At 40.9% G+C, this 24,154-nt stretch overlaps 1 protein-coding gene across 3 annotated transcripts in view; it reads right to left on the reverse strand.

Moving 5' to 3' along the window:
• Positions 1–24,154, reverse strand: part of TPK1 (thiamin pyrophosphokinase 1) — a 383,349-nt gene that overhangs the window by 331,758 nt on the left and 27,437 nt on the right. The window contains exon 3 of one of the 3 annotated variants that reach the window (XM_023191035.2): positions 1,042–1,117. The exons of the other annotated variants lie outside the window; for them this stretch is intronic. Coding sequence (XP_023046803.1) covers positions 1,042–1,117 — 76 coding nt within the window. The remainder of the gene's footprint in view (positions 1–1,041; positions 1,118–24,154) is intronic. 3 annotated transcript variants of the gene reach the window in all.

Below are 24,154 nucleotides of genomic sequence, written 5' to 3' on the forward strand. Positions count from 1 at the left end.
AGAGAAGAGAAGAGAAGAGAAGAGAAGAGAAGAGAAGAGAAGAGAAGAGAAGAGAAGAGAAGAGAAGAGAAGAGAAGAGAAAAAGAAAAAGAAATCATAGACCTAGTCCTTATCTTTGGCTATCAAATGGGAAAATAATCTCCCAAGTCCAAATCGACTGAGTCTAACCACAAAATAATATCATGGATTCAGCCATTACTTCTCATTTCTTCTCCATTAAAGAGCAAAGAGTAGACACAGATGTAAAACTGGACCTGAGTTCCAGTTCTGCCAGTAGTTGAACCTCTGCTCTGTAAAGGCTGTATGACAACTCTTGTCTACAGGACTCAACGAATAAGAAACGTTCACTATATAACTGTAGCTTTTTAAAAGTCAGTCCTCAATTTTCTCATAGACTTCAATTTTCTCATCCATCTGTTTATTCAACATGTTTTAGCACGCTTGGCATTTTTATGAGCTCAGGATAAGGGCACTGAAAATAGAAATATTCTACCTGCCCTCTAACAGCCCAGAGTTTAGTGGGAGACAGACCATTAACACAAGGTTGTGGAAGAGAAATAAAGGCGTAAGAATAAACCTCAAACTGGCATAGCTTCAACGCCAAAGTCATTTAGCCAACCTATCCCAAAATTGTTCATCAAAATTGGTATTAATCTAATGAGATAAATAACTCCTACCCATTTCTCAATGTATTACTACCACCAACTGTTTTTAATAAATTAGAATATCTGTGTAAAATTAACTATAAAATTGATTCACTCTATCTTTAAACTAAGTTATTTAAAAGGATTACAGAAAAGGGGAAAATGCCATATACCTGAATCACAGCCAGAATCTTTTTAATAGATAATTTCTCAAATACCCCACTGTTAGCAATAAAAATTCATGGGTCTTAAAAAATGGATTAATTTCTAATCATGAGGCCTATATTTGAGATTTTCTTGAGAAGAATCTGTATGGATATAGAGTTAGCTCCTTTATGAATTAGCTCCTTAATTAGAGGGGAAAGCAGGCTCTTTTGCACTAAGAGGAACCACCTACACGGCTTCAACTTGGTTGTGTTCTCCAGAGAATGTTTTTGAGTCACCGATTTCTTAGGAACATTATGAGTAAGCTCCTGGGGGAAAAAAAGAAAAAAAAAGTTCATGTATACAAAACGTGCATAGAATGTAGGAAGTAACTTTTTCTTTAAGATATATATATATATATTAGCACTTGCATTGCTATAAAGAAATACCTGAGACTGGGTAATTTACAAAGAAGTTTAATTGGCTCATGACTCTACAGCTGTACAGGAAGCATGGTGGCATCCGCTTGGCTTCTAGGGAGGCCTCAGGAAACTTAACAATCATGGCAGAAGGTGAAGGGAAAGCCAGCACTTTACATGGCCAGAGCAGGAGGAAGTAGCAGGGAAGGTGCCACACACTTTTAAATGACCAGATCTCTGAACTCACTAACAGGAGAACAGCAACAAGGGGGAAATCTGCCCCCACGACCCAGTCACCTCCCACCAGGCTTCACTTTCAACACTTGGGATTTCGGCAGGGACACAGATCCAAACCATATCAATACACTTTGTGCCCATTTCCCCTTCTCAAACAATTCAGGGGTGCCAGAGCAATGCAGGTGCACGTGCGTGTGTGTGTGTGTGTGTGTATTGAAGGGTGAGGAGGGAGTCACCATGCCCACAGTGAAGTGTCAGAGAGCCAATCAAGGGTGAAGGGGGTGGGGGTGGCTGACCACGGGATGTCAGAGCTCCGGTGAGAGAAGAAAATGTCACTCTCATTAAGCCATCATGGGGATTAAGTCATATGGACAGTTTAGCGCAATGTCTAGCACAGAGTATGTAAGCCCACGGGGTAGGAATTTTTACCTGTTTCCTTCAACACTGTAGTCTCAGTGCCTAGGTAACTACTACCAAATCAATGTTCAATCATATTTGACAAACAGGTAAGTTTCAGTATTAACTCTCCACTCAATAACTGGAATTATCATAAGGTAAAAGGAGTTAGAGAAGACCAAAAAGGCACAGTGAGTCAAAAAGGAAAACAGGAGGGACTCCTCCTAGAGCAAAGAGGAGCTGACTTCACAGGGAACTCTTCTATACACTGTTGTGGTGTCTTCTACCTCCGAATGTGTAGTAAGAAGCATTAAATGCCTGTACTTCCCTGTCCCATAAGAGCCAGACTGGACCACCCAGATGAGGAAGAGTGACATGTAAAGTGCTGGTGGAAAACGTAAATTGCTTCTCAACACTTCTCCCTATCTGTGGTCCAAAAGAAGCAAAAGAGAATCCCAGGAGAAGGGAAATCACATTCTTGATTAAGGACGTAAAGGCAGCGGGGTAGTAAAGAGAAGCAACATCTCAATATAACCAACGGCCACATCTGGCCAGTGAAAAAGACGAACAGGAGTTGGAGGCTTACAGTGAACGCTCATCACCTGAATCCAGTTGTTGCTCCTAGAGTCCCAGTTATTCTAGCCACTGCAACTGTAACTGAAACCACTGCACAGGCTGCTGGCACTAAGTACGAGGTCCTGGGCATTACCAACACATTGTTTTTCATCCCACAGGTACCTGAGGACCAAAATCCATTTTCATTTACATGCAAGGCCTCCAGGTACTCCCGAACAGGAAGCTACACTCTTCACAGCTATTTGCCAAGAGGGAGTAGAGACAGGATTTTGTGCCTTGTGACATCTAAAGATTTCATCACAGACAGCCTGTTGGTAAACAAGTCAGAAGCCTCACTTTCTTTTTTTTTTTTTTTGATACAGAATCTTGCTCTGTCACCCAGGCCGGAGTGCAGTGGTGCAATCTCAGCTCACTGCAAGCTCCACCTCCTGGGTTTATTTACATCGTTCTCCTGCCTCAGCCTCCCAAGTAGCTGGGACTACAGGCGCCCACCGCCACACCTGGCTAATTTTTGTATTTTTAGTAGAGATGAGGTTTCACCGTGTTAGCCAGGATGGTCTCAATCTCCTGACCTCGTGATCTGCCCACCTCGCAAGCCACCGCGCCCGGCCAGAAGCCTCACTTGCAACAGTCCTGACTGTAGTGTTACCACACCTCTGCCTGCAAAGGAGGCTTAGAAACTCTCACAATGTACAAGAGCCTTCCCAAGTAAAAGTTCTTGGGACTATGAAGACAGTGTTCTGCTCAATTCCTCTGGCAGTTAAGGAATTCTGCTGTCTTATTAGTCTCTTTGGGTACAGGAGACAGTATATACCTCACGTTGGCATTCTACTTCGTGCTTTACTTTGGTTAGTTTGAAAACCAGCACCCTTGGAGCATAGCCCAGACAGAGTCCCCACTGGAAACCGACCAGCAAGCTGTGGCACTCTCTCAACCTCTGGCGCTCCACAGTCTCACTGCGAGTCTCTATGATGAGTTTGTGAATCTAAGTACGGAGTGAAGGGAGATGATCGCCAACCAACAGCAACCTTTGGAGTTCGGGGCTCATCACCTCCCTGATTGCCAGGTACATCCCTTTTAAAAAGCAGCTATGAGCTTGCTGCTGGGCTCTTGTTTAAACTCTCCAGCTAACCCACAGAGGCCTTGGGACTCGCTTGCCTGATAGTCCCACTGTAGGGCTCAATAAGCCTAGCTTATCAAATAGAAATGATACCTTCAGGGACCAACTAGCCTACTCCCAGTGGCATCTCAGCCTTACCTTAAAAAAGTGGTAGCTATCCCTCAGGGGAAAACTGTATCCCCCCCCAACTCTGGCACCTGAAGCAAAGGCATTGGCTCATGCAGCTCTGGGTTTATAGAAGTCCCTCTAAATTGCCTGGGTTTGGTTCACTGATGGTTCAGATAAGCTGAAACTCAGTGTTCACTGGACTGCTACAGCTATACAATCTCAGTGCTCAACTGTGCAGAAATGAAAATAGCCATGGTGTTTCTACACAGGGAGGCAAAGCTCAAAGCCACTCTCACAGCTCTGGTCAATGTTTGCCTTGATGAACCTTATGATATTTTTACTGACTAAAATTATTGCTACTGTCCTATCTCAGGTTGGCCTCATTCTGCTGCTTGGACTATTACTGATAATGCCCTTGGTTAAATTTCATATGAGACAAGTTGAACAGTCTGGTCTGAGTCTCTGTCAATCCAATTAAGCAGAGTGACTGACAGAATGGAGAATTCGTGTTAAAATTCATCAGAAGCCAAGACAGCACAGGAGTAAGTGTAGATGGTGTTGAGAAGTAGTTCTCCATGGGTCTCTCATGTTTCTGTGTGTCTTGTGAGGTACTGCCTGTTTTTGTCCCAGATCATCTTTTCAAGGATAGCTTAGAGGACAGAGACAGTGTCAGCTCTGGAGCAAAAGGCAGCCATGCTTACTAAAGATAATGTCTCCTTCCGGGGCATTTACTTAACATTATGAAAAATTCAAGAGTCATAAGCTCTGGGTTTGTCTCAGGCAGCCCTGGGTGTCATCTGACTGTCTTCCCATCATCCTATGGGAAGCAAGGTCCAGAAAACTGGCCCAAAACTGCCGCTGCCACTGCTGTAAGAAATTGTTCTTCATCTCTGACTCAAGAGTATCATGTCGCCCACCAGTATCCATGAAACTGTGGCTGACTTGTTAGTTTGCAAGTGGGGTAAAATCTGAAGCGATTCCCTGTTCTTGACATTTTTAGCATCACATATACACACGAGAGTATTTTATCATATTTTTAGGCAGAATGAGCTGCAAGTAACCATTTATGAAACCCCTGAAAAAGTTAAGAAAAATCTTTTTTTTTTTTTTGGATGGAGTCTCGCTCTGTCACCCAGGCGGGTGTGCAATGGCATGATCTCAGCTCACTGCAATCTCCACCTCCCAGGGAGGCAATCTTCACCTCCCAGGTTCAAGTTACTTGCCTCCCGAGTAACTGGGATTACAGGCACGCATCACCATGTCCAGCTAATTTTTGTATTTTTAGTAGAAATGGGATTTCACCATGCTGGTCAGGCTGGTCTCAAACTCCTGACCTCATGATCCACCCACCTCGGCCTCCCAAAGTGCTGCGATTACAGGCGTGAGTCACCACACCTGGTGAAAAATCTTAATAAACTTAATAACACATCCTATTCTCCTCTAGTCGGCCCTTCCCCCTACCCACAAATATCACCAATATTTGTAAATGCCCCATTTTATTATTTATATCATGATATTTGAACTTTATAAATTTCTAATATTTTATTTTCAGCTATGAAATAAACAAGTGAAATTATCATTGAGAGCCGAAGAACACTAGTAAATTACAAAAGACTTATTTCAAAAATTTTCATGGACTAAAAAAAGCACTGATGCCTAAAATATTGTCTCTTGGGAATTTGTAGTTGTTTTAATATGAACTTTTCTCAAAATCTAAAATTCTAGCATATGCTATAAACACCATATCAGCAGAGGATAAATACAATAGCAGTTGCATTTCTGAAACGTTTAAGAATACCATGGTTGATAGAAACAGTAAACATGTCAGAAGAATACATATTCAGGCTTGCGGGTAGAAAACATATGTCTATGTCAACAAGACTGCTGAAAATGATAGTTGATTTTCTTTCCTTCCATAAGACAATATCAACTATCCCATAAAGCACAAGACACTTCTGTTCACATCATAAACTACCAAGTCAGAATATGTGCATGAGTATAGCCATGGAATATGTCTTAGTAAATGCCAGTTATCGTTGTCATAAATTTCTAACAGTTCATTATAAACAAAACCCAGGAACAAGATTCAAAATTATGTTAAAGACAGGTCATCATTCATGATTGATTTCTGTATAAAACTGAGGTAGAGGCTATTGTATAGTAACAACTTTTAAACCCTGTAAGAAAAAACGATTTTCACATTTTTGAGAGGTTTTTTTCCAACACAAAGGCAATAAGCATATTACTAAAATCCAAGATACTGTATCACTTCATCTGTAAATATTTCAGCATGTATCACCAAAGGAGTTCTTAGAAAAAAAATAAACACACTATTACCACATCGAAAATGAACAATAATTGCTTAATATCAAATATCCAGAATGTTCAAATTTCCTGTCACACACACACAAAATTTTTTACTTCATTCATTGAAATGAGAATCCAAAGAAGGCCCACACATGTCTCTTAAATCTCTCTTAATCCAGATTTCTCTTCCATTTCTTTGTGTTGTTTTCCTTGATGTTTATCTGTTGAGGGAAGTAGGTTGTTTGTCCCACATACTGTATTTTGCTGATTTTATGTAATGATATCATTTGATATCTTCCTCTACTCCCTGAATTTCTTACAAGCTAGTAGTTTGTGTCTCTTGTCAATTTTTTGCCTCCAGATATAAATCTATTATTCCTAGCCAGCTCTGCAAGAGTGGGGTTGAACTTGTAAATATTTCTCCTCTGATGAGCTATCCCAGTATAAGGCTCTGTCACTAGAAGGCAGTGGAAGGACATGCAGAAGGAAGAGCTTCTCTTTCTGGTTCTAGTGTATTTGTCTCTCTGGGCTTCAGCATAGCATGCAGTTCCTTACAGCCGAGCTGAAAAGCCAGCATCAACCAGCACCTTCCTATGGATGCCACACATCCCCCACCCCCCAAACACACACACACACACACACACACACACACCTGGCCAGTGTATCCCTCTTGGGAGCTTCCACAAGCAGTGCCAATAGCAGGGCACTTCACCGTCACCAGCCTCCCCCAGATCAACCCCATCCTCAACCCCATCCCCTGGAGGTTTTGCAATAGAGCACAGGAGCTGCCACCTGCCTTTAGATGACCTCCCTGGAGCCCCCAGTGCCGCACCCACAGATGGCTGTGCAGCAGAGTGGCAGTGAGCAGGGACTGAGAAGTGGTTTTCCACTGACACCCACCAGCAGGTGTCTTTGAAGAAGGGTGCCACCAGGTAGGTACCTCCATTTGAACAAATCCTCTGACACCCACCCATCCCAGAGAATAGGCTGACTCAGTAAATTCCAGCTCATTGCATCTTCCTGTGAATACCTTCCACAGTGCTCCTGAGAATGGGTTTCCAGGCAGCAAAGAACCTCGACCAACTACCCTCAGCAGTAAGCCACAGCTGCACAGCCTCCACCCAGGCTAGGCTTTCAGCCCTGAGAGTGAGTGGCCTCTTCCTTGGACACTTTTCTTCCATCCTGATCCTGGTGGTGGTGACTGCTCTCCATATATCTGCTATTCATATACATCTTTGCCTCTTATTAGTTAATCCACCTACTCCACCTCCCTAGTGACTTTTTTTTTTTTTGTAGACAGAATCTCCCTCTGTTGCCCAGGCTGGAGTGCACAGGCTACATCTCCGCTCACTGCAAGCTCCACTTCCTGGGTTCACGCCATTCTCCTGCCTCAGTCTCCTGAGTAGCTGGGACTACAGGTGCCCGCTGCCACACCCGGCTAATTTTTTGTATTTTTTCAGTAGAGATGGGTTTTCACCGTGTTAGCCAGGATGGTCTCGATCTCCTGACCTCGTGATCCGCCTGCCTCGGCCTCCCAAAGTGCTGGGATTACAGGCGTGAGCCACCGTGCCTGGCTATGACCACTCTTTAGATGAAACTTTCCATTTTCAAGTAACTGTATGGTTTCTGATCCTTATTTAGACCATGACACATATTCAGTTAAATCTAAGGGCTTAATCAGACTCAGCCTTATTTCCTAAGTCAGGCTGAGTACTTCTGTCAGGGGGCAAAAGTCTGGCTGTCTATTTTTGTTGTGATTATAATCTAGATATCTATCATTCTGTTAGGAGTTAAAATTCTAATTCTAGAGGGAGGGGCCAAGATGGCCAAGTAGAAACAGCTGCGGTGGAAGGCTCCTACCAAGAATGAAAACTGTGAGTGGTTTCTGCACCAGCAACTGAGGTATCCAGGTTCTCCCACTGGAACTGACTAGATGGTTGGAATGAACTACAGAGCTGGGTGCAGCGAACAGCCGCCCTGGGAACTGCACAGGGCACGGGGAGCTCCCACCCTTAGCTAAGGCAGGCGGCAAGTGACTGTGCTACCCTACTTGGGAAACCACGTTTTCCACGAATCTGTGCAGATTCTCAGTGGCTGCCTGGCTGGAGACTGCCTAAGACTACCGAGGTCCTGGGGGGAAACGGGAGGTCACCATCACTGCAGATGCCTGCTGCCTTAGACAACTGAGCTCCTGGGCGGAGGGGAGGCAACAACCATCACTGCAGCTCCAGTCTGCTGTTTCCCCCTGCCAGTGCCAGGGAGATTGGGTGATTTGGACCCAAGAGGAATTTCCCAGAGTGCAGCACAGCAGGTGCTGCGATCATGGCCAGACTGCCTCTGCAGGCCAAATTTGGACGCATCACTTCTCACCGGGCAGGGCCTCCCTGCGACAACTTCAGCAACTCCAGCCGTGGATATGTGAACAGAACTCTGATATTCTTAGTACAGAGCCTGTCGGGGGAGGGTCAGCCGTGATCTCTATGGACCAGCAGACTTAGTCTTTCCCTGCTGGCTCTGAGGAATCTGAGGAGTCTGGACAAGTGGGATTCCCCCCAGAACAGCACACTCTCTCCGTCAAAGGGCAGCCAGAGTGCTTTGTTATGCAGGTCCTTGATCCCGTGGCCTCCTGACTGGGTGAGAACCTCCAACAGTGGTCGCCAGACACCTTGTACAGGAGCATTCCCACTGGCATCAGGTCGGTGCCCCTCTGGGACAGAGATCCCAGAGGAAGGAGAAGGCAGCTATCTTTGCTGTTCCGCAGTCTTCAATAGTGACACCTTCAGGTACAGATAGGACCCAGACAAATAGGGTCTGCAGTGGACTCCCAGCAAACCTCAGCAGCCCTACAAAAGAGGGACTTGTTAAAAGAAAAACAAAGAGAAAACAAAAACAAGAACAGCCTCACAAAAAAGTCCCCACAAAAACTCCATCCAGAGGTCAGTAGCCTCAAAGACCAACGGTAGATAAAGTCACAAAAATGAGAAAGAAACAAGGAAAAAAAACACTGAAAACTCAAAAAGCCAGAGTGCCTCTTCTCCTCCAAATGACTGCAACACCTCTCCAGCCAGGGCACAGAACTGGGCTGAGGCTGAGATGGATGAACTGACAGAATTAGGCTTCAGAAGGTGGGTAATAACAAATTTCACTGAACTAAAGGAACATGTTCTAACCCAAAGCAAAGAAGAACCATGATAAAACACTATTAACCAGAATAAGCCATTCAGGGAGGAACATAAATGACCTGATGGAGCTGAAAAACACATGAGAACTTCACAATGCAACCACAAGTATCAATAGCAAAACAGACAAAGTAGAGGAGGAAATTTCAGAGCTTGAAGACTATCTTGCTGAAATAAGGCAGACAAGATTAGAGAAAAAAGAATAAACAGGAATGAACAAAACCTCCGAGAACTACAGGGTTATGTAAAAAGACTAATCCTCGGTGGCTCACACCTGTAATCCCAGCACTTTGGGAGGCTGAGGCAGGTGGATCACAAGGTCAAGAGATCGAGACCATCCTGGCCAACATGGTGAAACCCCATCTCTACAAAAATATAAAAATTAGCCAGGCATGGTGGTACACGCCTATAATCCCGGCTGCTTGGGAGGCTGAGGCAGAATTGCTTGAACCCAGGAAGCAGAAGTTGCAGTGAGCTGAGATCACGCCATCCAGCCTGGGCAACAAAGCGAGACTCTGTCTCAAAAAAATTTTAAAAAGAACAAATCCAGAAGCTGTTTTTTTGAAAAAATTAATAAAATATGTCTATTTTATTAATAGTCTAGCTAAACTAATAAGAAAAGACAGAGGAATCAAGTAGAGACAATAAAACATGATAAAGCCACTATCGCCACTGACTCCACAGAAATACAAACAACCATCAGAGAATGCTATAAACACCTCTATGCAAACAAACTAGAAAATCTAGAAGAAATGGATAAATTCCTAAATATATACACCCTCCCAAGACTGAACCAAGGAGAAGTTGAATCCCTGAATAGTCCAATAACAGGTTCTGAAATTGAGGTTGTAATAAATAGCATACCAACCAAAAATGCCCAGAAACAGACATATTTACAGCTAAATTCTGCCAGAGGTACAAAGAGGGGCTGGTACAATTTCTTCTGAAATTATTCCAAACAATTGAAAAGGAGGGACTCCTCCCTAATTCATTTTATGAGGCCAGCAACATCCTGCTACCAAAACCTGGGAAAGATACAACCAACAAAAGAAAGTTTCATGCCAATATCCCTGATCAACATCGATGCAAAAATCCTCAATAAAATACTGCCAAACCAAATCTAGCAGCACATCAAAAAGTTTATCCACCACGATCAAGTCAGCTTCATCCCCAGGATGCAAAGCTGGTTAAACACATGCAAATCAGTAAATGCAATTCATCACATAAACAGAACTAAAGACAAAAATCACATGATTATCTTAATAGATGCAGAAAAGGCCTAAGATGAAATTAAACATTCTTCATGTTAAAAACTCTCAATAAACTAGGTATTGATGGAACACAGCTCAAAATAATAAGAGCCATTTATGACAAACTCACAGCTAATATACTAAATGGGCAAAAGCTGGAAGCATTCCGCTTGAAGACTGCCACAAGACAAGGATGTCCTCTCTCACCATTCCTACTCAACACAGTATTGGAACTTCTAGCCAGGGCAATCAGGCAAGAGAAAGAAATAAAGAGTATTCAAGACAAAGAGAGGACATCAAACTGTCTCTGCAGATGACATGTTCCTGTATCTAGAAAATCCCATCAACCCATCCTGAAAGTTTCTTGAGCTGATAAGCAACTTCAGCAAAGTCTCAGGATACAAAATCAATCTGTAAAAATCACAAGCATTCCTATACACCAATAATAGCCAAATCATGAGTGAACTCCCATTCACAATTGCTACAAAGAGAATAAAATACCCAGGAATACAGCTAACAAGGGAAGTGAAGGACCTCTTCAAGGAGAACTACAAAACACTGCTCAAGGAAATAAGAGAGGACACAAACAGATGGAAAAACATTCCATGCTCATGGATAAAAAGAATCAATACTGCGAAAATGGCCATATTGCCCCGCGTATCTACAGATTTCAATGCTATGCCCATTAAACTAGCATTGACATTCTTTACAGAATTAGAAAAATCTACTTTAAAATTCACATGAACCAAAGAAGAGCTCATACAACCAAGGCAATCCTAAGCAAAAAGAACAAAGCTGGAGGCACCATGCTACCCAGCCTCAAACTATAATACAAGGCTAGAGTAACGAAAACAGCACGGTTCTGGTACAAAAACGACACATAGACCAATGGAACAGAATAGAGATCTCAGAAATAAGACTGTACATCTACAACCATCTGATCTTTGACAAACCTGACAAAAACAAGCAATGGGGAAAGAATTCCCTATTTCATAAATGATGCTGGCATAGCTGGCTAGCCATATGCAGAAAATTGAAACTGGACCCCTTTCTTATACTTTATACAAAAATTAACTCAAGATAGATTAAAGACTTAAATGTAAAACCCAAAACTATAAAAACCCTAGAAGAAAATCTAGGCAATACTATTCACGACACAGGCATGGGCAAAGATTTCATGATGAAAATGTCAAAAGCAATTGCGACAAGAGCAAAATTTGACAAATGGGATCTAATTAAACTAAAGAGCTGCACGGCAAAAGAAACTATCATCAGAGTGAACAGACACCTACAGAATGGGAGAAAACTCTTACAATCTATCCATCTTACAAAGGTCTAATATCCAGAATCTACAAGGAACTTAAATTTACAAGAATAAAACAAACAACCCCATTAAAAAGTGGGCAAAGAAGATGAACAGACTACTCAGGAAAAGACATTTATGTGGCCAACAAATGTATGAAAAAAAGCTCAGCATCACTGATCATTAGAGAAATGCAAATCAAAACCACAATGAGAACCATCGCACGTCAGTCAAAATGCATTATTAAAAAGTCAATAAACAACACATTTTGGCGAGGCTGTGGGAAATAGGAATACTTTCACACGACTGGTGGGAATGTAAATTAGTTCAACTATTGTGGAAGACAGTGTGGCAATTCCTCAAAAGACCTAGAACCAGGAATACCATTTGACCCAGCAATCCGATTACTGGGTATAAACCCAAAGGAATGTAAATCATTCTGTTATAAAGATACATGCACACATATGTTCACTGCAGCACTACCCACAATAACAAAGACACAGAATCAACCCAAATGCCCGTCAATTATAGAGTGGATAAAGAAAATGTAGCACATATACACCATGGAATACTATGCAGCCACAAAAAGGAATGAGATCATGTCCTTTGTAGAGACATGGATGGAGCTGCAAGCCATTATCCTCAGCAAAATAATGCAGGAACAGAAAACCAAACACTACATGTTCTCACTTAGAAGTAGGAGTTGAACAATGAGAACACATGGACACAGGGAGGCTAACAACACACACTGGGGCCTGTCAGGGATGGTGACAAGGGGAGGGAGAGCATCAGGAAAAATAGCTAATGCATGCTGGGCTTAATACCTAGGTGATGGGTTGACAGGTGCAGCAAATCACTATGACACATGTTTACTTGTGTAACAAACCTGCACATCCTGCACATGTATCCCAGAACTTAAAAAGAAATTCGAATGCTACTTTTACTCATTAATTCTAACATTACTTACAAGAGGCTAGTAAGATTCAAATTCTATCATGAGTAATTCCCACATTTATTACCTGGAGTATATGGGTAAAGAAAAATTGCCTCATAATAATCATTTGTTTACCCTGATGTTTAGTTTATACAAGAATGGCAAGATAAACACTTGCTTCTTTTTCCTTATCTATCAGTCATTCTAGGAGGAATTTCTTTGTGTGTGTGTGTGTGTGTGTGTGTGTTTTAAAGCCATAGAGAAAAGACATTGTAGTAAGAAATGACAATCAGAGTGACAATTTACTCTGCAGCAACCTAGGAATCCAGATGACAGTGGAATACTATGAAGTGTCCATACTTTGATACCTAAAATGAACAAATATATTTACAGACAATGAAGGCATTTTTTGAATGAATCAACTCTCTTACAAAGAATATTCTAAAAGGTGTATACTTCATGGATAAGAAAAAGAAATTCTAGAAGAAAGGTCTGAAAGACAAAGTATAGTGAGGAAAGAAGTAAACATGAATAAATCAAATAAGATAAATCTAAATAAAACATTTATAAAATAATTACAGTGATAACTAGAGTAACCAAAGTAGTAACTAAGAGTAGTCTAAGTCTGAAAAGAAGATACAAGAGTCAAAGCATTCTGAGATCCCATACTTTGCTTAGAAGAAAGGTAAATATAGTGACTGATATGGTTTGGCTCTATGTCCCCATTCAAATCTCACCTCAAATTATAATCCCCATAATCCCCACATGTCGAGGGCAGGACCAGGTAAAGGGAGAATTGGATCATGTGGGCAGTTTCCCCCATGCCGTTCTTGTTACAGTGAGTAAGTTCTCATGAGATCTGATGTTTTATAAGCATCTGGCATTTCCTCTGCTTGCACTCACTCCATCCTGCCACCCTGTGAAGAAGGTACCTGCTTCCTTGACTTCCACCATGATTGTAAGTTTCCTGAGGCCTCCCCAGCAATGCAGAACTGTGAGTCCATTAAACCTCTTTCCTTTATAAATTACCCAGTCTCAGGTATTTCCTCACAGCAGTGTGAGAGCACACTAATACAGTGATTAATTTCATACTTCAAGTCAAACATCCAAGCAAGAAATTGTATAAGGATGAAAAGAATGTACACATGCAATATATAACTTTTCAAACAGTAAAGAAAAAGAAAATGAAATAGGAAAATAACAAATAAAATATAACAAAGTGCCTAGAGAGAAAAGATGAGAGAGGCGGTTTAAAAAAAAAAAAAAAAAAAAAAAACACACTTCACACCAAAGGACATTACATTACAGTGAAAACTGGTAAACTGGACCTTGTCAAAATAAAAACTTTCTGCAAAAGATCCTGTTTAGGAGGATGAAAACACAGCCTATGGACTGGGAGAAAATATTTGAAAACCATATACCTGACAAAAGACCTGTACCTAGAATATAGAAAAAACTCTCAAGATTCAATAGTAAAAAAATGAATAATCCAATTAGAAATGCACAAAAACCATAAAAAACATTTCAGCAGAGAATATATGGATGGAAAATAAACACATGAAAAGATGTTCATCATTAGCTACTAGGGTAATACAAATTAAACCACAATGTGTTATCATTACACACCTGTCAAAAAAGTTTAAATAAAAATAGCAATGATGGCCAGGTGCGGTGGCTCACACCTGTAATCCCAGCACTTTGGGAGTCCGAGGCGGATGGATCACCTGAGATCAGGAGTTTGAGACCAGTCAGACCAACATGGAGAAACCCTGTCTCTACTAAAAACACAAAATTAGCCGGGCGTGGTGGTGCATGCCTGTAATCCCAGCAACTCAGGAGCCTGAGGCAGGAAAATCGCTTGAACCCGGCGGGCTGAGTTGTGGTGAGTCGAGATTGCGCCATTGCACTCCAGCCTGGGCAACAAAAGCAAAACTGTCTCAAAAAAAAAAAAAAAAAAATTGTGATATCAGATGATTCAGAGGGTACAGAAAAACTGGATCACTCATACATCACTGGTGAGAACAGCCACTCTGGAAATTAGTATGGCAGTTTCTTAAAAAACTAAACGTGCATCTACCATATAACCAAGCAATTGCACTTCTGGGCATTTATCCCAGAGAAGCTAGTATGTGAATGTTGACAGCAGTTTTACTTGCGACACCCAAAACCTGGAAGTGACCCAACTTCATCCATTACAGGGTCAATGGTTAAACAAATAATAGTGCATTTCTACCATGGAACACTGCTCAAGAATAAAAGGAATGAACCATTGATAGACTCAACAACTTGAATGGATACCAAGAGAATTATGCTGAATGAATAATCTCAAAAGGTTACATACAATTGGCTCCATTTATATAAAATTCTTAAAATAAAATTGTAAAGATAGAGAACAGATAAGAGGATGTCAGGGATTAGGGATGGAGGGGGAAAACAAGAGTATGTGAAGCTATAAAGGGGTAACATAAGGGAGTCTGGTGGATGTATCTTGATGTGGTACTTACACAAATGTACACAAGATAAAACTGCATAGAATTACACACACACACAAACGCACAGGCACACAAAATGTATGCATGTAAAACGAAAAATCTGAATAAGCTGTGTGAACAGTACCAATGTCAATTTCCTACTTTTGCAATTGTACTGTATTTATACAAGATGTTACCATCATGGTAAACTGGGTGGGGCATACAAGAGACCTCTCTGTATATTTTATCTGCAACTTCCTGTAAATCTATACTTATTTTAAAATAAAAAGGTAAAAAACACATCAACACTGCTATCGTCTGAATGAATCTCCCCAAAATTAATATGCTGAAACCTAACCATCAGCATGATAGTATTAGCCGGTGGGGCCTTTGCAGAAGTGATTAGGTCCTAAGGGCAGAGCCCTCATAAAAGGAATTAGTTCCCTTATAAAATAGGCCCGAGGGAGTTTGCTCTTTCCATCCTTTGAGAACACAACTAGAAAGCACCATCTGTGAAGCAGAAAGTGGGTCTACACCAGACATGAAATTTGCCAACACCTTGATCTTGGACTTCCCAGACTCCAGAATTGTGAGAAAGAAACTTTTGTCATTTACAAGCTACCTAGTTTATGGTGTTTGGTTACGACAGCCAGAATAGACTAACAGATACAAACTTTTATGTTAAATAAAATCAGAGAAATGAATATAAATTTATCAGTAATCATCATCAAAAAAAAAAAAGCAAAAGCTCCAGTTTAAAGACAGATTATCAGACTGTAAAATTAAAATCCAGCTATATGCTGTTTACAAGACAGATAGCTAAAATATAAGGACCCAATAAGTCTAAAAGTATAAAATTATAAACAAATATATAATAGGAAAACACTAACCAAAAGATAGCTACTGCAGTTACACTAGATAACTAACCTCATCACAACTAGCTTGCTACAGTTACTTATTTCAGGATATACACTGTCAATTTGGCACCATCACTCAAAAACAGGGTATTAGAAAAATACCTGCCAAATACTGGTGACATTTCTGTAACACTTACAATGCCTAGGAGGGTTTGGGACCAATATTAAATACTCAAATACTGATGACTGATTGACTAAATGGAAAGTACTGCCAGAATTCAAATAATATAAACCTCCAGGCAACGGCTGTGGGGGTCTGTTTGCTAAAACATTTATCACAGGCCTCCACACCAGGGCTCAAAGTGTATAAGGTAAAACAGATACCAGTATATCCCTTATCCTCAAAAGCATATAAACAGAGACAGTATTTTATTCTCATTTAAACAAACAAGTTAATTTAAAAGAAGATACATTTGTCCCACACAAAATATTTAAAACCTCACATTGAAATAAATCTTTCTCTAAAATTTCATAGCATCATTTTTTTTTTTTTTTTTTTTTTGAGATGGAGTCCTGCTCTGTGGCCCAGGCTGGAGCGCAGTGGCCGGATCTCAGCTCTCTCCTGCCTCAGCCTCCCAAATAGCTGGGACTACAGGTGTCCGCCACCTCGCCCGGCTAGTTTTTTTTGTATTTTTAGTAGAGATGGGGTTTCACCGTGTTAGCCAGGATGGTCTCGATCTCCTGACCTCGTGATCCGCCCGTCTCGGCCTCCCAAAGTGCTGGGATTACAGGCTTGAGCCATCATGCCCAGCCTCATAGCGTCTAAGGGTTGATGTTTTCTAGTTAGCACAGGTGTATCCGATAAGCAGTTAAAGATTAAAACAATGATGTATGAGTCCATTTTCATGCTGTGATAAAGACATATACAAGACTGGGTAATTTATAAAGAAAAATAGTTTAATGAACTCACAGTTCCACATAGCTAGGGAGGCCTCACAATCATAGTGGAAGGCAGGGAGGAGCAAAGTCACGTCTCACATGGTGGCAGGCAAGAGGGCTTGTACAGGGGAACTCCCCTTTATAAAACCGTAAGATCTTGTGAGACTTATTCATTACCACAAGAACAATATGGGGGAACTACCATCATGATTCAATTACCTCCCACTGTGTCCCTCCCACGACACACGGGAATTATGGGAGTTATAATTCTAGATAAGATTTGAGTGGAGACACAGCCAAATTACATCAATTGCTATCCTAATCCAATTAGCCATCACTCAATTTTCCTAGTAATTATTAAATCAGATAATAGTGAATTAATGTCCTATTTTACTAATTCTGTTACTCATTTTCATGAAATATTAACATGCTACTAAACCATCCTTGTTTTAACACTGTCATCCTAAAAGATACAATATTTAAAATACCATTTTAAAGCAAATTTTACAGATTATATTCACTCTAAGTATACATTATCTTGATTCAAGTACTCAACAATTTTCTTACGGCAATAATAAAATTCACTTGCAAAAAAGTACAAAACACAAAATTCAACACTTGAATTTTATATTCTTGTCAAGAATGGAATTATTGTCTTTAAAAGGCATCAATAAAAAGGATGACTAAATACTAAGAACAAATTCTAAGAAACTATAAAACCCACAAAGCACATATAAAAATACTAGTTTGAGAATAAAGTTTTCTAAGTTGACCACATCTCCCCCAAGAAAATAAAACTCCTAAACTGATTAGGTATTCTGTAAATTTAAAACGTATTCATGTGGTAATTATGGTGTAATCAACAGACTACATTTGGTTCTGGTAAAGATCAAATTTTTTCTTTTAATTATGATACTTTAAGTTCTACGGTACATGTGCACAACATGCAGGTTTGTTACATATGTATACATGTGCCATGTTGGTGTGCTACACCCATTAACTTGTCATTTACAATAGGTATATCGTCTAACGCTATTCCTCCCCACTCCCCCTACCGCACAACAGGCCCCGGTGTGTGATGTTCCCCACTCTGTGTCCAAGTGTTCTCATTGTTTAATTCCCACCTATGAGTGAGAACATGCAGTGTTTGGTTTTCTGTCCTTGTGATAGTTTGCTTGGAATGATGGTTTCCAGCTTCATACACATCCCTACAGAGGACATGAATGCCTCCTTTTTTAGGGCTGTATAGCATTCCATGGTGTATATGTGCCACATTTTCTTAATCCAGTCTATCACTGATGGACATTTGGTTGGTTCCAAATCTTTGCTATTTTGAATAGTGCACAACATACATGTGCATGTGTTTTTATAGCACCATGACTTATAATCCTTTGGGTATATGCCCAGTAATGGGATGGCTGGGTCATATGGTATTTCTAGTTCTAGATCCCTCGGGAATTGGCACACTGTCTTCCACAATGGTTGAACTAGTTTACAGTCCCATCAACAGTGTAAAAGTGTTCCTATTTCTCCACATCCTCTCCAGCACCTGTTGTTTCCTGATTTTTTAATGATCACCATTCTAACTGGTGTGAGATGGTATCTCATTGTGGTTTTGATTTGCATTTCTCTGATGAACAGTGATGATGAGCATTTTTTCATGTGTCTGTGGGCTGCATAAATGTCTTCTTTTGAGAAGTGTCTGTTCACATCCTTTGCCCACTTTTTGATGGGGTTGTTTGGCTTTTTTCTTGTGAATTTGTTTAAGTTGTTTGTAGATTCTGGATATTAGCCCTTTGTCAGATGGGTGGATTGCAAAAATTTTCTCCCATTCTGTAGGTTGCCTGTTCACTCTGATGGTAGTTTCTTTTGCTGTGCAGAAGCTCTTTAGTTTAATTAGATCCCATTTGTCAAGTCTGGCTTTTGTTGTCATTGCTTTTGATGTTTTAGTCATGAAGTCCTTGCCCATGCCTATGTCCTGAATGGTATTACCTAGGTACTCTTCTAGGGATTTTATGGTTTTAGGTCTAACATTTAAGTCTTTAGTCCATCGTGAATTAAGTTTTGTATAAGGTGTAAGGAAGGGATCCAGTTTCAGCTTTCTACATATGGCTAGCCAGTTTTCCCAGCACCATTTATTAAATAGGGAATCCTTTCCCCATTTCTTGTTTTTGTTAGGTTTGTCAAAGATCAGATGTGTAGTATCTGATTGCAGATGGTAGATGTGTGGTATTATTTTCAAGGGTTCTATTCTGTTCCATTGTTCTAAATCTCTGTTTTGGTATCAGTACCCAGCTGTTTTGTAGTATAGTTTGAAGTAAGGTAGCGTGATGCCTCCAGCTTTGTTCTTTTGGCTTAGAATTGTCTTGGCAGTGCAGGCTCTTTTTTGGTTCCATATGAACTTTAAAGTAGCTTTTCCCAGTTCTGTGAAGAAAGTCATTGGTAGCTTGATGGGGATGCCATTGAATCTATAAATTACCTTGGGCAGTATGGCCTTGATTCTTCCTATCCATGAACATGGAGTGTTCTTCCATTTCTTGTGTCCTCTTCTATTTTGTTGAGCAGTGGTTTGTAGTTCTCCTTGAAGAGGTCTTTCACATCCTTTGTAAGTTGGATTCCTAGGTATTTTATTCTCTTTGAGCAATTGTGAATGGGAGTTCACTCATGATTTGGCTCTCCTGTTGTCTGTTATTTGTGTATAGGAATGCTTGTGATTTTTTCAGATTGATTTTGTATCCTGAGACTTTGCTGAAGTTGCTTATCAGCTTAAGGAGATTTGGGGCTGGGATGATGGGGTTTTCTAAATATACAATCATGTCCTCTGCAAACAGGGACAATTTGACTTCCTCTTTTCCTAATTGAATATCATTTATTTCTTTCTCTTGCCTGATTGCCCTGGCCAGAACTTCCAACACTATGTTGAATAGGAGTGGTGAGAGAGGGCATCCCTGTCTTGTGCCAGTTTTCAAAGGGAAAGCTTCCAGTTTTTGCCCATTCAGTATAATATTGGCTGTGGGTTTGTCATAAATAGCTCTTATAATTTTGAGATACGTCCCATCATTCCCAGTTTATTGAGAGTTTTTAGCATGAAGCACTGTTGAATTTTGTCAAAGGCCTTTTCCGCATCTAATCATGTGGTTTCTGTCTTTGGTTCTATTTATACGATGGATTGTTTATTGATTTGCATATGTTGAACCAGCCTTGCATCCCAGGGATGAAGCAACTTGATCGTGGTGGATAAGCTTTTTGATATGCCGCTGGATTTGGTTTGCCAGTATTTTATTGAGGATTTTTGCATCAATGTTCATCAGGGATATTGGACTAAAATTCTTTTTTTTGTTGTTGCATCTCTGCCAGGCTTTGGTATCAGGATGACGTTGGCCTCATAAAATAAATTAGGGAGGATCCCCTGTTTTTGTGTTGATTGGAATAGTTTCAGAAGGAATGGTACCAGCTCCTCTTTGTACCTCTGGTAGAATTCGGCTGTGAATCCGTCTGGTCCTGGACTTTTTTTGGTTGGCAGGCTATTAATTATTGCCTCAATTTCAGAACCTGTTATTGGTCTATTAAGGGATTCGACTTCCTCCTGGTTTAGTCTTGGGAGGGTGTATGTGTCCAGGAATTTATCCATTTCTTCTAGATTTTCTAGTTTATTAGAGGTGTTTATAGTATTCGCTGATGGTAGTTTGTATTTCTGAGGGATCAGTGGTGATATCCCCTTTCTCACTTTTTATTGCATCTATTTGATTCTTTTCTCTTTTCTTCTGTACTAGTCTTGCTAGCGGTCTATCAATTTTGTTGATCTTGTCAAAAAGCCAGCTCCTGGATTCACTGATTTATTGAAGGGATTTTTGTGTCTCTACCTCCTTCAGTTTTGCTCTGATCTTAGTTATTTCTTGCCTTCTGCTAGCTTTTGAATGTGTTTGCTGTTGCTTCTCTAGTTCTTTTAATTGTGACGTTAGCGTGTCAATTTTAGATCTTTCCTGCTTTCTCTTTTGGGCATTTAGTGCTATAAATTTCCCTCTACACACTGCTTTAAATGTGTCCCAGAAATTCTGGTATGTTGTGTCTTTGTTCTCATTGGTTTCAAAGAACATATTTATTTCAGCCTTCATTTCATTATGTACCTGTAGTCACTCAGGAGCAGGTTGTTCAGTTTCCATGTAGTTGAGCAGTTTTTAGTGAGTTTCTTAATCCTGAGTTCTAGTTTGATTGCACTGTGGTCAGAGAGACAGTTTGTTATCATTTCTGTTCTTTCACATTTGCTGAGGAGTGCTTTACTTCCAACTATGTGGTCAATTTTAGAATACGTGTGATGTGGTGCTGAGAAGAATGTATACTCTGTTGATTTGGGGTGGAGAGCTCTGTAGACGTCTATTAGGTCCGCTTGGTGCAGAGCTCAGTTGAATTCCTGGATATCCTTGTTAATGTTTTGTCTCGTGAATCTGTCTAATGTTGACAGTGAGGTGCTAAAGTCTCCCACTATTACTGTGTGGGAGTCTAAGTCTCTTTGTAGGTCTCTAAGGATTTGCTTTATGAATCTGGGTGCTCCTGTATTGGGTGCATATATATTTAGGATAGTTAGCTCTTCTTGTTGAATTGATCCCTTTACCATTATGTAATGGCCTTGTCTCTTTTGATCTTTGTTGGTTTAAAGTCTGTTTTGTCAGAGACTAGTATTGCGCGTCCCACTTTTTTTTTGTTTTCCATTTGCTTGGTAGATCTTCCTCCATCCCTTTATTTTGAGCCTATGTGTGTCTTTGCATGAGATGAGTCTTCTGAATACAGCACACTGATGGGTCTTGATTCTTTATCCAATTTGCCAATCTGTGTCTTCTAATTGGAACATTTAGTCTATTTATATTTAAGGTTAATATGTGTGAATTTGATCCTGTCATTATGATGTTAGCAGGTTATTTTGCTTGTTCGTTGATGCAGTTTCTTCCTAGCATTGATGGTCTTTACAATTTGGCATGGTTTCGCAGTGGCTAGTACCGGTTGTTCTTTTCCATGTTTAGTGCTTCCTTCAAGAGCTCTTGTAAGGCAGGTCTGGTGGTGACAAAATCTTTCAGCATTTGTTTGTCTATAAAGGATTTTATTTCTCCATCACTTACGAGGCTAAGTTTGGCTGGATATTAAATTTTGGGTTGAAAATTCTTTTCTTTAAGAATGTTGAATATTGGCTCCCACTCTCTTCTGGCTTGTAGTTTCTGCCGAGAGATCCACTGTTAGTCTGATGGGCTTCCCTTTGTGGGTAACCCGACCTTTCTCCCTGGCTGCCCTTAACATCTTTTCCTTCATTTCAACTTTGGTGAATCTGACATTTATGTGTCTTGGGGTTGCTCTTCTCTAGGAGTATCTTTGTGACATTCTCTGTGTTTCCTGAATTTCAATGTTGGCCTGCCTTGCCAACATTGAAGCTGTTGGGGAAGTTCTCCTGGATAATATCCTGAAGAGTGTTTTCCAACTTGGTTCCATTCTCTCCGTCACTTTCAGGTACACCAATCAGATGTAGATTTGGTCTTTTCACATAGTCCCATATTTCTTGGATGCTTTGTTCATTTCTTTTTACTTTTTTTTCTCTAAACTTCTCTTCTGGCTTCATTTCATTCATTTGATCTTCAATCACTGATACCCTTTCTTCCACTTCATCAAATAGTCTACTGAAGCTTGTGCATGCGTCACGTAGTTCTCATGCCATGGTTTTCAGCTCCATCAAGTCATTTAAGGACTTCTCTACATTGGTTATTCTAGGTAGCCATTTATCTAATCTTTTTCCAAGGTCTTTAGCTTCTGCGATGGGTTCAAATATCCTCCTTTAGCTCGGAGAAGTTTGTTATTACCGATCGTCTGAAGCCTTCTTCTCTCAATTCATCAAAGTCATTCTCCATCCAGCTTTATTCTGTTACTGGCAAGGAGCTGCATTCCTTTGGAGGTGAAGAGGCACTCTGATTTTTAGAATTTTCAGTTTTTCTGCTCTGGTTTCTCGCCATCTTTGTGGTTCTATCTACCTTTGGTCTTTGATGATGGTGACGTACAGATGGGGTTTTGGTATGGATGTCCTTTCTGTTTGTTAGTTTTCCTTCTAACAGTCAGGACCCTCAGCTGCAGGTCTGTTGGAGTTTGCTGGAGGTCCACTCCAGACCCTGTTTGTCCAGGTATCACCAGCAGATGCTGCAGAACAGCAAATATTGCAGAACGGTAACTGTTGCTGCCTGGTACTTCCTCTGGAAGCTTCGTCTCAGAGGGGCACCCAGCTGTATGAGGTGTCAGTCGGCCCCTACTGAGAGGTGTCTCCCAGTTGGGCCACCCGGGGATCAGGGACCCACTTGAGGAGGCAGTCTCTCCGTTCTCAGATCTCAAACTCCATTCTGGGAGAACTACTACTGTCTTCAAAGCTGTCAGGGACGTTTAAGTCTGCAGAAGTTTCTGCTGCCTTTTGTTCAGCTATGCCCTGCCCCCGAGATGGAGTCTACAGAGGCAGGCAGGCCTCCTTGAGCTGAGGTGGGCTCCACCCAGTTCGACATTCTGGCCACTTTGTTTACCTACTCAAGCCTCAGCAATGGCAGGCACCACTCCCCCAGCCTCGCTGCCACCTTGCAGTTTGATCTTAGACTGCTGTGCTAGCAGTGAGTGAGGCTCCATGGGCGTGGGACCCTCTGAGCCGGGCGCATGATATAATCTCCTGGTGTGCCGTTTGCTAAGGCTGTTGTAAAAGCACAGTGTTAGGGTGCAAGTGACCCGATTTTCCAGGTACCATCTGTCACGTCTTCCCTTGGCTAGGAAAGTGAATTCCCCAACCCCTTGCGCTTTCTGGGTGAGGCGATGCCCCACCCTGCTCCATGGGCTCCACCCACTGTCTGAGAAGCCCCAGTGAGATGAATCCGGTACCTCAGTTGGTCTGCATCACTCACGCTGGGAGCTGAAGACCGGAGCTGTTCCTATTCGGCCATCTTGGCAAGCTCAAAGATCAAGTTTTGATATCATCTCTACCTCAAACCTCACTGGCAGAAATCTGGTCTTCTATTTCCTTTCTATCTCCCCTATAGCATCATCTATAGGGCTTTGCACTCAACAGGTGATCAACAAATGCTTCTTAACTAAAGTAAGATCCAAGCCACAATATTCTATGAAGCCACCACTTTCATAAAGGGTTTCATTTTTTTTTACATCCAATAAGCAACATATCATAAAAGATTTCTATTAGCGCCATGGTTCACTGAAACTCAATTACAATGAACTATTTTACAAAAATGTCTCATTTAAAACA

This window comes from Piliocolobus tephrosceles, chromosome 8 (assembly GCF_002776525.5).
Source record: "Piliocolobus tephrosceles isolate RC106 chromosome 8, ASM277652v3, whole genome shotgun sequence".
Classification (NCBI taxonomy): domain Eukaryota; kingdom Metazoa; phylum Chordata; class Mammalia; order Primates; family Cercopithecidae; genus Piliocolobus; species Piliocolobus tephrosceles.